Source organism: Trachymyrmex cornetzi, unplaced genomic scaffold (assembly GCF_001594075.2).
Source record: "Trachymyrmex cornetzi isolate Tcor2-1 unplaced genomic scaffold, Tcor1.1 scaffold9, whole genome shotgun sequence".
Taxonomy (NCBI): domain Eukaryota; kingdom Metazoa; phylum Arthropoda; class Insecta; order Hymenoptera; family Formicidae; genus Trachymyrmex; species Trachymyrmex cornetzi.
Genome location: NW_017300244.1, coordinates 1059797 through 1074014, shown reverse-complemented (window position 1 = coordinate 1074014; position 14218 = coordinate 1059797). Strand labels below are relative to the sequence as shown.

At 37.2% G+C, this 14218-nt stretch overlaps 1 protein-coding gene across 2 annotated transcripts in view; it reads right to left on the bottom strand.

The window, feature by feature from the left end:
* Nucleotide 1: 1 nt before the first annotated feature.
* LOC108769373 (epithelial discoidin domain-containing receptor 1) overlaps nucleotides 2-14218 on the bottom strand; it is a 169334-nt gene continuing 155117 nt past the window's right edge. For both annotated transcript variants that reach the window (XM_018520313.1, XM_018520314.1), the window contains exons 13-16: nucleotides 13591-13791; nucleotides 11631-11723; nucleotides 3789-3930; nucleotides 2-3662 (exon numbers count right to left, since the gene is read on the bottom strand). In XM_018520313.1, coding sequence (XP_018375815.1) covers nucleotides 3315-3662; nucleotides 3789-3930; nucleotides 11631-11723; nucleotides 13591-13791 — 784 coding nt within the window. In that variant the 3' untranslated portion in view covers nucleotides 2-3314. The remainder of the gene's footprint in view (nucleotides 3663-3788; nucleotides 3931-11630; nucleotides 11724-13590; nucleotides 13792-14218) is intronic.

Below are 14218 nucleotides of genomic sequence, written 5' to 3'. Positions count from 1 at the left end.
AGGCAAGCGTGATTGTCAATAATACGCATTTAAAATGTATATCGAAGAAATCAGCAATGTATATAGTTGAATAATAAGGAAATATCATTGCAATTAAAACGATATTTGAAATCGAGCTTATCAATATATGTAGGGTCTTCAAAAAATGAAATTTCATAAGGATCTAGCGTGTTCGTACCTCACAATGCTCGAACAAAATATTTTTACTCGTCCCTGTTACTGCAGTTCCAAACATTTACTTCATTGATGCCATTGATAGAGCTCGAATTGTTCACAAAGAATATAATTAACCGTCATTGGAAAAAGGGCACGCTAGGTAGAAGTAAGTTATCTAGATTATAATAGCGAATCTTTGCATAGAGAAAGGATTACGCATATTTTCTTTATGAGTATATTATCCTATTTCACTAACGTCACTAACTAATAAATTATGGAGCAGCTGTGTTTTGGATTTATATAAAGCTGCTAGATCCTAACGTAGGACCTGTATTCTCATCATTCTTCATAATTGTTCTGCCTTTCAGATTTTTATTAATATAGAATTGATTATAGATAATATTTTATCTGAACTACGATTTATAGTAAAAACAAAGTAATTTGGAATAATCCTTTCGCCATGAAGATTTTTGAATTGGTAGGTACAGGTAGATACGTAGAAATATACTAAATTATCACATGAGTAGACAAGTAAGTTACTCGTTAGCAGTAAAGGGCAACAATATAGCCAAAGGCAGCGTTATGCTTATATTGGCGAATCTAAACGCAACTACAATTCATTTTCTATTATCATCTAGAAATATAATGGCAGTTTGCTTCGGACTAAAAATGTACCAACGAGAGAGACGGGTAGTATTATTGTTTCAACTCAGTCACAATCGGTGCGAAAAATCGATTGGCCAAAACGTTTCGCGACAACACGAAATTATATGTCTGTTGATCATCCGATACTCTTATGCAAAATGTAAATTAGACTTAACAATCTTAGGCTTAATCGATTGGCTATTACTATTTACTTCTGGCAAGATCAAAAATTGGTATTGCCTATTTCTTACCTCGTTAATTTATACGCGAATTTGCATTAATTATAATTCTCTTCCACTCGCTTTAGACGATCTCGATTTCGGTGATATAGAAGCAATTCCAGTTACGTTTAAATTCAACGCGTATATTTTAACTACGTATGGCTATGCCTCCGTACCATCTCTACTCCTTACGCGGTATTATGTTAATTTATATAAATAGTATTTTAATGATATAACGGTAACATCGTCTATCCGCTAAATATCGCATAAGTTATAATAGTCCATCTGGTATAAATACACGGAACTTAAAATTAATCGAAATATATTATCGAAGTCGAGTACAACGAAAACGCATAACGGATATAAGCCCGTTAATTTCCAAGTGTTTGAAAGCGATTACGACTCACTTTCCTTCGCGCATTTTCTCTTTTTAAATTTTATGAGAAAGTACATTCCGATATGTTAAACTTTCGTCAACCTATTACCACTTGCTATGGATATATAACTTATCGGAAGCTAAACAATTGCCATCGTTTCCACATTAATACCAAATTACAAGCGAGCGCGTGTGGCGCTATCTCAAAGTCAATTCGATTTTCACTTGTCATTCTTGAAAAAATGTAATGATAACATTCCTTACTACGATACGCCTATATATACAATATTCTAATTTCATTGATCCCGCCTATCATATAAAGTTACAATTATGATGTGTCATAGTCATGATACGTAATCTATTACCATCTTCCAATGCAGAATAGGTAAAACGTTACCCTTCATCTACCTTACGCTTACGATGTATGATATTCATCAGTTATGACAACAAATTCCATTCACATTAACTGTGATTGCAGTAGTTACATTCGAATAAACGTGTATTATCGAGAAATCTTTACAGACACTTGACTGCTTCTGAAGTTATTCAGTATTCTCTCACATGTATTACGTTTCACACAAATCTTTGTTTAGATACGAACCAAAAGTATTGTTAAAAAGACGTTTAATTTTCTTATTATCAGATAATTCATTGATGCGTCATTGCATCACGATAATAATTATTTCGCCATTTCGCGATATGTCTTATGACGATAAAGGATTTCACGATGTAAATCACACATGTAGATTCGTCTCACAAATAGGCCCAGAGTGTCTGGGGACGATACCAATATATGTTGAAAGAGAGTAAAGGAGAGCGATAAAGAGAAAGGGAGAAATAGGCACCCACACGTTCATAAAATACAGTTATAATGCTTTACGATATTAATTCGAACAGTTGTAGCGTCTAATATCGTAGCTGCTATATTGCCGTACGTCAATGTGATTTACACATTTCTCATCGAACCCTTAATCAAAATGATATAATCCCGAAGGAGCCCTAATCTTTAAGTAACGATTCTTCCTATTTGCGTAATTGTCTAATTGCGCAGTATAGGTACCCATCCGTGCAGGAATGTTCACAGCTGTATTACAGTTACATATGATATTGCTCCTAAGTTCCTGATGAGAGAATTCTCCTCGGTTTCATTATCTCACAAACGTCCATTCTTCAAATACCCTCAGAGATTCTTTGCCGAACGGTTACCTACGACAAACTCTTTATTCCGCTCTCGTTCGATTGTCGTGTTCTCAAATTCGCGTCCGTTCTTATCTTTTCTTACATTTTCGAAAAGAGTCCTAATAGGTTTATTCCAGTATAGATCTTCGCACGATACTCTGTCGTGAATACTCGCGTCGAGATCCGTACTTGGTGTCCTAAATCGATTAGATATGCTCGAACAGTCTCGCTACTGAGAATTCTACGAAGATCAGTTGTACGCGGCACGCGATATACCTTGAACTCTTCGTAGTTCAACAAATCCCGTATCATAAGATTAATTCTCAAAGATTCAACTCGCACTTAACTCTTCTACCTATTCTAACTTTATTTCCTGTCTGCTAATACTCGTTGTCCGAAAAAAGTACACGTATGGATGGGGAGACGAAATAGAAGGACGATCGATTTCTGTCGTAAACTCCAAGTTTCAAAGCCTTGTTTCGTTGACGGACAATAAAGTTCCATTGTACTTATCATTTCGATGTCGCGATACGTAATATGTCCTCTCATCGTATCTCTCGCCTTCTTTTCTCAATCCTTCTTCTCACTCAATCATTCTTCGTTCGTTATTTCTTGCAGTACCTCGGATAAGAACGTTGTCCGTCATTGCACACTCGTCGTTCCGTTTCAGAAACAAGCTTGTTCCGATTTGTATGACTATTAAGAATGTCGCACTCGCTGAAATTTGGGGCTCAATATCAGGATGTTGGAGCGTATCCAAGATTTTTCCGCTGCAGAAAGAGCGATATCTCACGGAAAGTCGGTCTCTCAGTTTCCTCTCGTTGCCAACACTCGAGCATCAGATCGTAGATGTCCTTGGAGGACGCGGTGGGCCGAGGCAGATAATCGAAGCCGTTTCTAGGATCTTCCTTGCAACTGTCTTCAGGATTAGCGTTGCTGCAGTCAGCGGCATGATGCAGTTGCCGCAGGCTCTGCACCACTTCCTCGTCGGACAGATGTTCGTAGGGAACACGTCTACCAAGATTCAAAATCTCCCAGAGGGTGACTGCGAAAGCCCACACGTCGCTCTTGGTCGTGTACTTTCCCTGAAAATCGGATTTAACGTACATTATTTGAGAATTTCGACGCCTGCAGCGGTTCGAGAATTACCGATAAATCTCGACACATTGTGAAGTGCCATTCGAAATAAAATAGTCGAGGACACAGCTTACCAAAAATATTGACTCCCATGCCATCCATCGTACCGGCAACGGCATGGTTCCATCGACCTTGTAGTAATCGCAGGCGTACAGTTCATTGTCCGTGCCGAAATCCGAGATTTTGATATGATAAGCCTTACCGACCAAACAGTTCCTACAAACAAAATTATAACATATAGAGAGAAAGTGAAATTATTTCACCCCAAAAAAATAATCTAATTGTAAAGTGAAATTTCCGGTAACTTCATATTCTAAGCAGAAACTTTTACAGAAAGAGTATTCCTCTTCCAATACACTAGACTATTCATAAAAATGTATTGGAGATTATTCTAACAGTTTTCCTCTTGTATGAAGAGGAATATATTTACTGAAAGCGGAGTGCCCTCTTACGAGTAAATTATATTAGGAACAGCAAGATTTTTAATGCAGATGCAAAACGAAAGTACTCTAACTGTAAGAATATTGTGCTTAGCATACTTTCCTCTTGATTTCAGAAGATTCCTCTTGAGGCCGTATATAAGAATAAAATCCTCTAAGATTTAGCGGTTTCTGCTAATATTAAAATTATTTTTTTTTGGGGTGTTCTATTATCATGTCGAGAGAAAATCCGCATTATTTTACATTGATTTTCGTGTGCTGCTCGATAATCTCCGCAAATTGTTCGATCGGAATATAACGCTTAAGGTAGACTTTAGGATAGCTCGAGTATTTCTAGGAATTGAACGAGAGAGTTTCGTCACAAGTTCGCGCGCGCCGAATCGAATACTTTTCCGAGCGGCTTGTCTGAAAACGAAAGAGACGAAGCCAGATTGATCTCTCGACGGTACGTGGCCGCGTGGGGTGCATAGCGTGCCCGCCAATCTGCATACGCGTACGCATTCTGTGCATGGCAGTCAACCGGAAGCGACAATGGTTGTCTGCATGTAACATTTACTCGCGTATGTGGTCGAGCTGCATTTCCTGCCCAAACACACACGGATGTGCAATTATACTCGATGCGTGAATAAACTTTCTCCACATTGAATTATCGCAACAGTAATCGTAAATCGTTTCTTTTAAGAGAAAAACTTGATATCAACAATTTATCCATTTGACAGTATCTGCGGAGATAGCAGAAGTTGTATTATATATATTTAATCTTAATAATTAAGATTTTATGTAATGCGATTGTTATAAAAGAGTGCAACCTTGAGGGGAGTCGCTAATAAATATATATATCTATATATTTAATCTTAATATGTAATAGACGTAATTACTTAATATCTCTTATCACGAATGCGTCTGATATTTCATCTCGTTTGTCCTTTGAGCGGGTTCCACTAAAGATACGTTCAAGTATTTCCCTGAGGAGAACTTACAATTACAGATGGATAAGCATTCATGCAACTTCCGCTCAAAGCTTCAGACATTGACCAGTTCGCTTTAAAGACGAACTAATCTTCGCTATCTGAGAGACGCCCAACCAAACGTTATCCGAATAGTATGGGTATGGAATAGATAGAATCAATTAATTTCGCCACCGGAACAAAGCTCCAATTTGGCAGCAGAACCTGGTTAATTAGGGGCGCTTTATCGATCATTGCTATTGGCTACTTCGCCATCGGGCTACTGCGTCGATGGGGCTGACCCCGGTTCTCCCTATATTGTAGAGTACGACAGTAATGCAATAAGCCGCGTTCACGCTTCGCATTGAAGCTGTTGCAGTATAAATCAGGTGTGATGATCTCCGCTCCATAATATGATGGTTAGAACTTTGATCGCTCGCATTAATACCAAAAATAATAAATCCTGATCACGGAAATCCGAAATCTGTGTAAAATTTATGTCTCATAAAATTTTAATTTCCTAATATCCGGATATCAGATAGACTAATGCTTACTAATATATTATTTGTTATTTATAGTTAATTCCAATAAAATATGCGTCGGTACATATTCATGATATTGTAATATAAATTTAAAATTATTTTATGTGATTATTTAAAATATTTAAGGATTTAAACATATTAATAGATAATTCGTTAATACATATAGAAATTTTACACAGATATATTATTTAATTGTATATATTAATACATTAGAAAATGCTATGCTCTCTATGCAAATCAAAGTCATTAATTTCTATTACCTAAATTTTAATAATTTCAACAGATTATGAGAGTAATTATTCAGAACTTATCTTTGTCAATTAAAATAATAATAAAATACGATTAAAATCATTAGTTAATAATAAAATACCATTAAAATCGTTAGTTTCTTAACTTATTCATTATTCATCTCTTATTTTACATTTATACAAGAGAATTTTAATCTAAAATTATTGTAGAGAAACAAGGAAATTGATGATATTATAGTAGCTTTACGCGTAAAAATGTGAGAAAGAAGGATCAGGAAAAGAAAAAATCAGATATATCGAGCATGACGAAAGGCCTCCTTCGCATCTGTAATTGAAATCGGAACAAAGACAGGCTTTCTTGGCAGGAAGCAGAATGTCTACATTCAGCTCGCGACGACTTCTTCGATGGATAAAGAGAATCACCCCTGTCATTGTGCAAGTTGCAAGTCGAAGTTAAACTCGGAATCACTTGGCCATTTGACGCAAGCACGAGCGCTATTGTCAATAGGAATAGAAACGTTAAGTGTACTTGACTGATTGACGCGGTTGTATAATTGAAGTCCATTCCAGCGTATCAACATCGAAGTCGGACGTTCGGCCTCAAGTTAGATTGAAAGTTGAATATTGGATATGCATTGGAAAAGAAACAAATGAACCATCGAAAGGTTTCTCAGGTAGAAGTACGGCGAGGAAGTAAGCGTAGAAGAAAAGCCGACTTCTTTGAATTTTTAACCGGTTGTTCGAACACGTAAGCTCTCGTCAGCGGAGAATAAAATTCTTGCATACCTACAGTCTTCAGTATTCTCGAGGGTGGATAAGGAGAACCGTGGCTTCCTCTATCGCTCGAAGTTACATTCTAAATCCAATGTTGGGATCTGCGAGGCTGAATGACTGTATTACGAGTTAAACGCACAATACTTTAGTATTAAAGTTTGCCTATACTTGCCGCAAAGAAAAGCATAGAATTTTGCCGCAAGAGAGAAGATATGAACAAAAGTATTTTCGGATCTTTTAACAAAAACTATTTCTACCTGAGAAACAGATTTTCCCTTTACAGAGAAACGTAAGAATGTTTATATTGCATTTTTTTTTGGGCTAAATTGAAATTAGAAGTTGCATAACTAAAACTTATACATAATATTTTGAATGTGAGAATGAACAGTAGAAAAAAAAATATTAGACATAATATCGAGGTACTATCTACACTTGTTGTTCCAGAAGGAAAACGAAAGAAAACTCGTCCGGTACATTTGTGATTCAAAATAGGATGAAGGAAATCTCTTTTACTGGAATGCGAAATACCCACATGCGGGAATACAGAATACAGGCTTTTGCTATTTCTGCTCCTTTAGACGTACATTTATTCGTAGTGTGCCGACACTATCACCAATCTCTGATGTCGCACATTAACAGAATAACATTATCAGCGTTATTGGCGAGTTGAACTGTAATGCGAGATTTTACCTTCGTTCGTATACAATATCGGTCTTTTTATATTTTTTCCGGTTGATCAAACACTCGTACTGCGCGAATCCACTATCCTTTCCATCTTTAAAGCATTACATAGAGCTATCGATCTTCTCATTCGTTGGTATTCTTTTTCCATTCGAGCCAATTGAATTGCATTACCGTTTGATCAGCAATCGATCCCTTCCTTCTTTTTCACTTGGCTTGGTTCTGACAATGACTCTATAGCTATACCGCGCATTCGCGAATGAAATAAGAGCCTGCGATGGATTGGCAGTTTGTCTCGGGCGGAGGAATCGGTAGAACATCCTCGGTACTCGACCAACCGGTTTCGATAACGTTTAAACTCTACAGCTCGGAATCCTTCGCCCGGTTCGATTTAAATGAATAAAAATGTTTCGCTCTTTCTCGTTTATCGCGATAGATAAATCGTGCGCAAAGGTCGTTCGATAGAAAGGGCAAAAATGCATTTCCAAAGTATCGCGTGCGCGCCATTGATACCCGCAATGTCCATTTCTCTTTTGACGCCGCCAGTCACGAAGAATTTATGCCCCACGGTGGAATTCCCATACGGTCGCGTATTTCACTGAATATCGTCGGTTCGTCACGCTGACGTGTGCCATCAAAGTGGAAGTTCAGCGGTGGTGCCATTAAATTCTGATTAAATTTTGATTAAATCCCGGTACCTATACAAAAGGCATCGATCTATTTGCAACGCGATCGGATCGTATCCCGCTTTTTTTCTCACAAAAGCACAGAGAAGGATAACGTATCGCGCAAATTTTTATAAAGCTCCGTGTGTGGCATGTTAAAAATTTAACCAAAGGATTACCTATGGCTGCTGCAATCACAGACGCGGACATTCCACTCCCTCGAATGCTCTCGAAAATATTTTGAAATTTGCAACACTATTAACATTTTGTCATGAAAAATGCTAATGAAAATGTGAGCATAAAGATATCTCGTTTCGAATACCAGTGAACATCGAACATAGTGAGTACTTCTCGCAATCATATATAGAGTAACTCCGGTATATACGCCGCGCTGGGATTTACGCCGCGGAAGTCAGAAAAAATAGAAGGAGTGGGGGTAATTTTCTCGCAACTACTTTGTTACATGCCTTTATGTTATATTAGTATTGAGTTATAATTTTAGCTTACTGTTAATATTAATGAAATTATTGTGAGTTGAATCGATTTGTCACTGTGTGTGTGTAACAAGTAGCATCATCATAAATTATAATCTACATAAAATGATTACTGTAAGGCGTGTAAAAGATCTATAGTGGTTATTTCGTGATACATACGTGTAGAGGAATAATAAAACATGTTGTATAGCAAAATACAAGTGCTTTGCTTTCGTATTCTTTGTTTAGTTTGTTGAAACCCTTGCATTTTTGCCATATATCCCACCTCTAATATTTTGTTCATAATAGTAGACAGTACAAAGTTTTTACTGATATAGTTCGTTTATTTTAAACATAGTAAATAATATTTAATAAATTAAGTTTTTGATAGGTGCGGCGTATATACCGGAGTTACCCTATATAAATTTAAAATTATTATATCTTAGTACAATTAATATAATAATGCGAATTATTTCGGATTACTTATATACATATATATGTATATATTTCTGTTCATTTAAATCAATATTTTGTTGTATATGACTTTATATAGGAGTACACGAGACAGGGATGACACAGAAGTAGTTTTGACGATACTTCTGAACGATATTTCTGCAATCGATGGGTCGAACTGTCAAAAGCTCTTAGGAATGCTGACAGGGCTGATATCGTCATGAAAGCTTCGCAGGAAGTGTCTCTCGCTATACATTAAGATTTACGAGCGAGGGTTTGAGAGACACTGTCCAGCCGGAAACTAGGTCCCACGTGCTATGAGAGCTCGGCGGTTTGCGCGAATATGCGCCCGCGTGTGTGCGGAAGATATACATATATGCACATATGTGCATCTAAACGTCCTATCGATTCAGCGAGATGGCCATTGCATTTCAATAACAGCCACGTAGATGGACTTTGTTCCATATACGAGATGTGTACTTTGTATTCGTAGATCGATGATTACCGATACTGGTCACTGTATACGTTATGTGGCACGAAGATCATCATGAAGATTTATCTATGCAATATTAGAAGCATGGAAATTAAATGGAAATCGTTTGAAAACATACGGAGTTCATATGAAAAAGATACACACGTCTATATGCAAAATGTCGCGATAGAATAAGTATAATAAATCATGTAATTTGTAATATCGATTTTAATTGTAATATCTATGAGATGAATCGATGCAATATATTTTACACTAATGCAATATTTTCATCATTAAATTTACGGGCGCCTGCGCGTTATCTGTGATCGATGGAAAATTCAAGGAGAATAATCGGCAAGTTCCGGCATTAAAATTTCGTTACCAGCACAGGCTCTCACTTAAATTTTCAGTTCTGCGCTTTCAGTTAAAGACGCGTTTGGATCGAAACATATAAAAAATGTATAAATTCTTCCTTTTAGACAATAATCGGCCTTTTCCCCATTTATACTTAATCTCGATTTATACTTAATGCGAGGCGGATATCCTTTTGTAGTGGTTGAAAGGAAAATCGACTGCAAACGTGACAAATATTAGGCCATTATGTTGGATTGAGGAAGGTGGCTATTGTGTGCTCGAAGTCGCGCACTTTGGGGTTGATGGTTGCTCCTGCGAAAAACCCGGAGGAATCACTTGGCGATCGATCTACGAAGGACACAATATTATAAGCTGATCCAGATGGTTACGACGATTGAGTGCGATTGGATAAAAAGTAAAAATAAATAAAACGTCAAAATTTTCTACACCGAGGTCACGGTACCATTCACAAACTAGCTGCTTGCTCTTCTCGCCGCACACCTCGCGACGATTCACTAACAAATCGTTGATTTCCCATGCGGTTCTCGGCTCCGTTTGTTTTGGGGCTTATGGAAATGCACTGCGGGGGTTGGTATAATTCAATTTCATCCTGAGAGTGTAACAGGGGGGAGGAATCGATATCGGTGCCCCATCCCCGTTTTAACGGGCTCTCGACGTGGTAAAATCCTCTCTCTACGTACGTACACGTTACCGAGTACAAGCACACACCACGAGAACATCTCTGTTAGTTATTAGACTGTGCCAATTAAAGCGGACGGCACAATCTCAAACAAGATCGTGAGGGTTACATCCGTCGAAAGATAATCTCGATTCGCTACTATTTAAAGTCGATAGCACGGATGGAGTCTTGTTAGCCGATGAAGCGGAAAGCGAGACGGGGAAAAATACGGGGAGGATGAGTAAATTTACGTCGGGAGATAAATCAAGAGTGCAACGGATCCATTTATCCCTTCCGCAATAACGTAAAAAACCATGCCGCGACATTCACGCCGCGCCATACCATACCTCTTCCATGCGTTTGGCCGCGACCGACTTTTGAAATTACTTTTCAATAAAAATCGCGCGGCGAGAGATATATATCGCGTTTTTCAACCGGTTCCCCCGCGACAGGGATCATCCCCGGCTGCGTTAGGAATTATAAAACCCTCCGCATATTGTTGCCGCCACGGAAACGTTGTAATTTTCCTCGCGTCACGTCGACCGAGAAGATTCCCTTGTAATCTTACATCTTCTCGACGCGCATCGGTGCACTCGCGCGAGAAAGAGCTTCATATTCACGTCTGTATTCAAATCTCCGATTCATTCTCCAATTTCGTTTAATCTAAGACTCGCACGCGGAGTATAACGGAATCTGCAGAAATATACTACTGGCTGTTGAATATATGTACATAATAAAAAGATGTACGCGATATAGTCATTTTGACTGTTAAAATTGCATCATAGAGAATTAATAACGCGTAATCGTTTGTAAGCTTGTATTACTTGAAGCGGCGTCTACAATAAGATTTTAAGGCGTAAATCTTAAGTTTCAAGTCCTATATATATAGGTCGTAAGAAATTAATCAATTACAGTCGAACGTGAGGAGAATAATCGATTATGATTGCGTCAATTTTTTACGACTTAGGACTTAAAAACTTAAGTTTTATGCTTTAAAATCCCATCGTAGACGCCGCTTAATGTATAAATGACGTATTATGCTAACGGAGGACGAGAATCATGGAGTGTGTGTTTGGATACAGAGTGAATACCGGTTGAGGACGATAAAGCCTCGCTCGTAAGTTTATTCTCGAGAGATGAAAGCGAATCCGCGAGAGATTCGTTTTAGCAAAGTCCTATTGTACTCACCTAGTAGCCAAATCTCGATGAACGAAGTTCAGGTTCTCCAGATACCGCATGCCTGACGCGATCTGTGCCGCCATGTAGATGAGACAGTTGAAACTGAAACGACGACGAAGTGGCGTGAGTTTGCTGGGACTAAGTTAAGGTATTCGCACTCGAATACATTCGCCCGCCGCCGCCGCCGCCTCGGAGGGATTCCTCCGAGGTGTAGGTCGTCGGGAATCGGGGCTGTGTCAGGGCTGTGCGTCGCTCACGATTAATAAACGCGTCAAACTCTCGCGCGGGAGAAACTTATTGCGTGTTAACTTCAGCGACGGCAGTTCGCTGGAAATGAAACCGAGCTCCGGTTCGTTAGAGACGATTGCAGCACTTCGGGAGCCCCGTAATCTTGAATACTTTAAGCTCGGTAACAACAGCGCGTTGCTTATACGTCAGCGTAGTCGGGTTTATATACGTTATGTAATATACTCGTATATTTTAGCACTAACATTATATAGTAGATGAATTATCGAACAATGTTAGATTAATGAAGTTAGATCAGAATTGCTTTTTCGGATTATACGGCTAGATAATATAATTAATTTTCTCTTAAAAAAATTGCAATTTCCACGATATGATGTCCTTCAACTTTAATAGCTTGGTATTTGGAAAATATAAATTTCTCTGATGCTACATTTTTAAGTAGAATACACAGGAAGAATAATTTTACTTAAATAAAAATTTAGCTAGATACAGATCTGAAAATAATTTTGTTCCATCATCAAAATATTCATGTAGAAAATTCAAACGTAATGAGCAATGCTGCAAAAAGTTGTAATATTCTAGCAATTAGCTTGAGTGTCCTATATAATTATTTTGATAATCCAACAAAATTATTTTCAGATCTGTATCTAGTTAAATTTTTAGATATTTTAGTGAAATCATTATTCTTTCCGTGCATGCATGTACAACGAACAGTTAAGCTTTATTATGATATTTGTTGTCGAGTTCTCAAAATTATTGAAAGCATTTTATGCGAAATGATTTTAATATTCCTTCTTACTTTGCCACTTCAGCAGAATATTAGCAGAATTTTATTACGTAAAAATTTAAAAGTCGATACTGCGACTTAACGTGTTAAAGAAGCATATACTTATCTATAATGCGCAGCACTTATCGGCGAGCACACATTTCCCGGGCTTTTTATTGGTGCTACAAGAAAATCCGGAATGTGCGAGAATCGGAATTTGTAATACCTATCATCGTTAAAGATGTGATCGCCGCGAATTCAAGCGCTTTGATGCGAGGTAACGAGCGGATTAATATTTAGCTGCGTTTTCATGGAACATCTCGTATAACTGAAAATTTTCATGTTGCGAGGATGCGAGGTATATTAGCCAAGTATATATGTATACATATATATATGTTCCTTTAACTCTTGCGTGGAGCATAGGATCTCTAATGAGGTTCTATATATATAATATATATTTATATATATGTACATATACTTTTTTATAATACAAAATGGAATATTGCTTTCATGAAGGTGTATGTGTTCCATGACTTTTTGGCAATTTTATTTACGAAAAGTATTCGGATTTGATATTTTTGAAGATACTGCGTTGCTTTTATTTGAAAACATTCAATTTCCGCGACGACCGTTACATGCAATGAAACATCCTGCACGCGTGCCATTTTTTGGAAAAACGGCAGCGAATGTTTTAATAAACACTGCTCTTTCACTATATCAATAAAGTAACAAGTCAGCAGAAAAATATTTTAGGCGATACATATTAAATTGCATTCTAGTATTATATTATAGTGAAATAAAAAAATCATTACGCAAATTCGAGAGTAATTTAGAAATTAACGTAATAGGCATTAATGCTAATTAATAGTTTTAAGAGAAATTAGTTATAATACGAAGAGAATTATATATGCGTTACTAGGTTTTGATTAATGTCAGAATGTGTCACTGGAAAGTTACCTGAGTGTCTTGACGCCAATTGGCATGGAATGCGCGTCCTCGGCAGTGATATGCGTCTTGAGGAACTGACAAAGATCCCCATGTTCTAGATATTCCATTACTACGCAGTACGGTTCCTCGCGATAACAAGCGCCCAGGACTCGTGCGATATTGCGATCTTCTAGAGCAGCCAGAATCCTCACGTCTCTTTGGAAGTCCAACCTGTACAGGATCAACCCAATTCTTCAGTGAGTTATCACTAATGTTATAACTAATTAAATCTGCGAGAATTGCTCAAAATGAAAGAAATCTAATTTCATGTTCGATTTTCTGTCAATTATTGCGACGATTATATTAGAATTATAATTATCGTACTCTTACGTAATTCTAACCGAATCCAATTTTAAAGATACATCTCAAAACGTAGGATACAAAATACAATATATATTCGTATTTTTAGAAATATAAAAAATACGAAATGTATAATGATAATCAATTATAAATTACTGAAAACCAATAAGTTTTTATAGACTCCTTTAATTAAAACAATTAATGAAAAATATATTACAGGCAATAGGAGTCGACACTGGTTATCAATTAGCGCAATTTTTCTTAATACTAAAAATATAAACCTTAACTTTGAACGTTT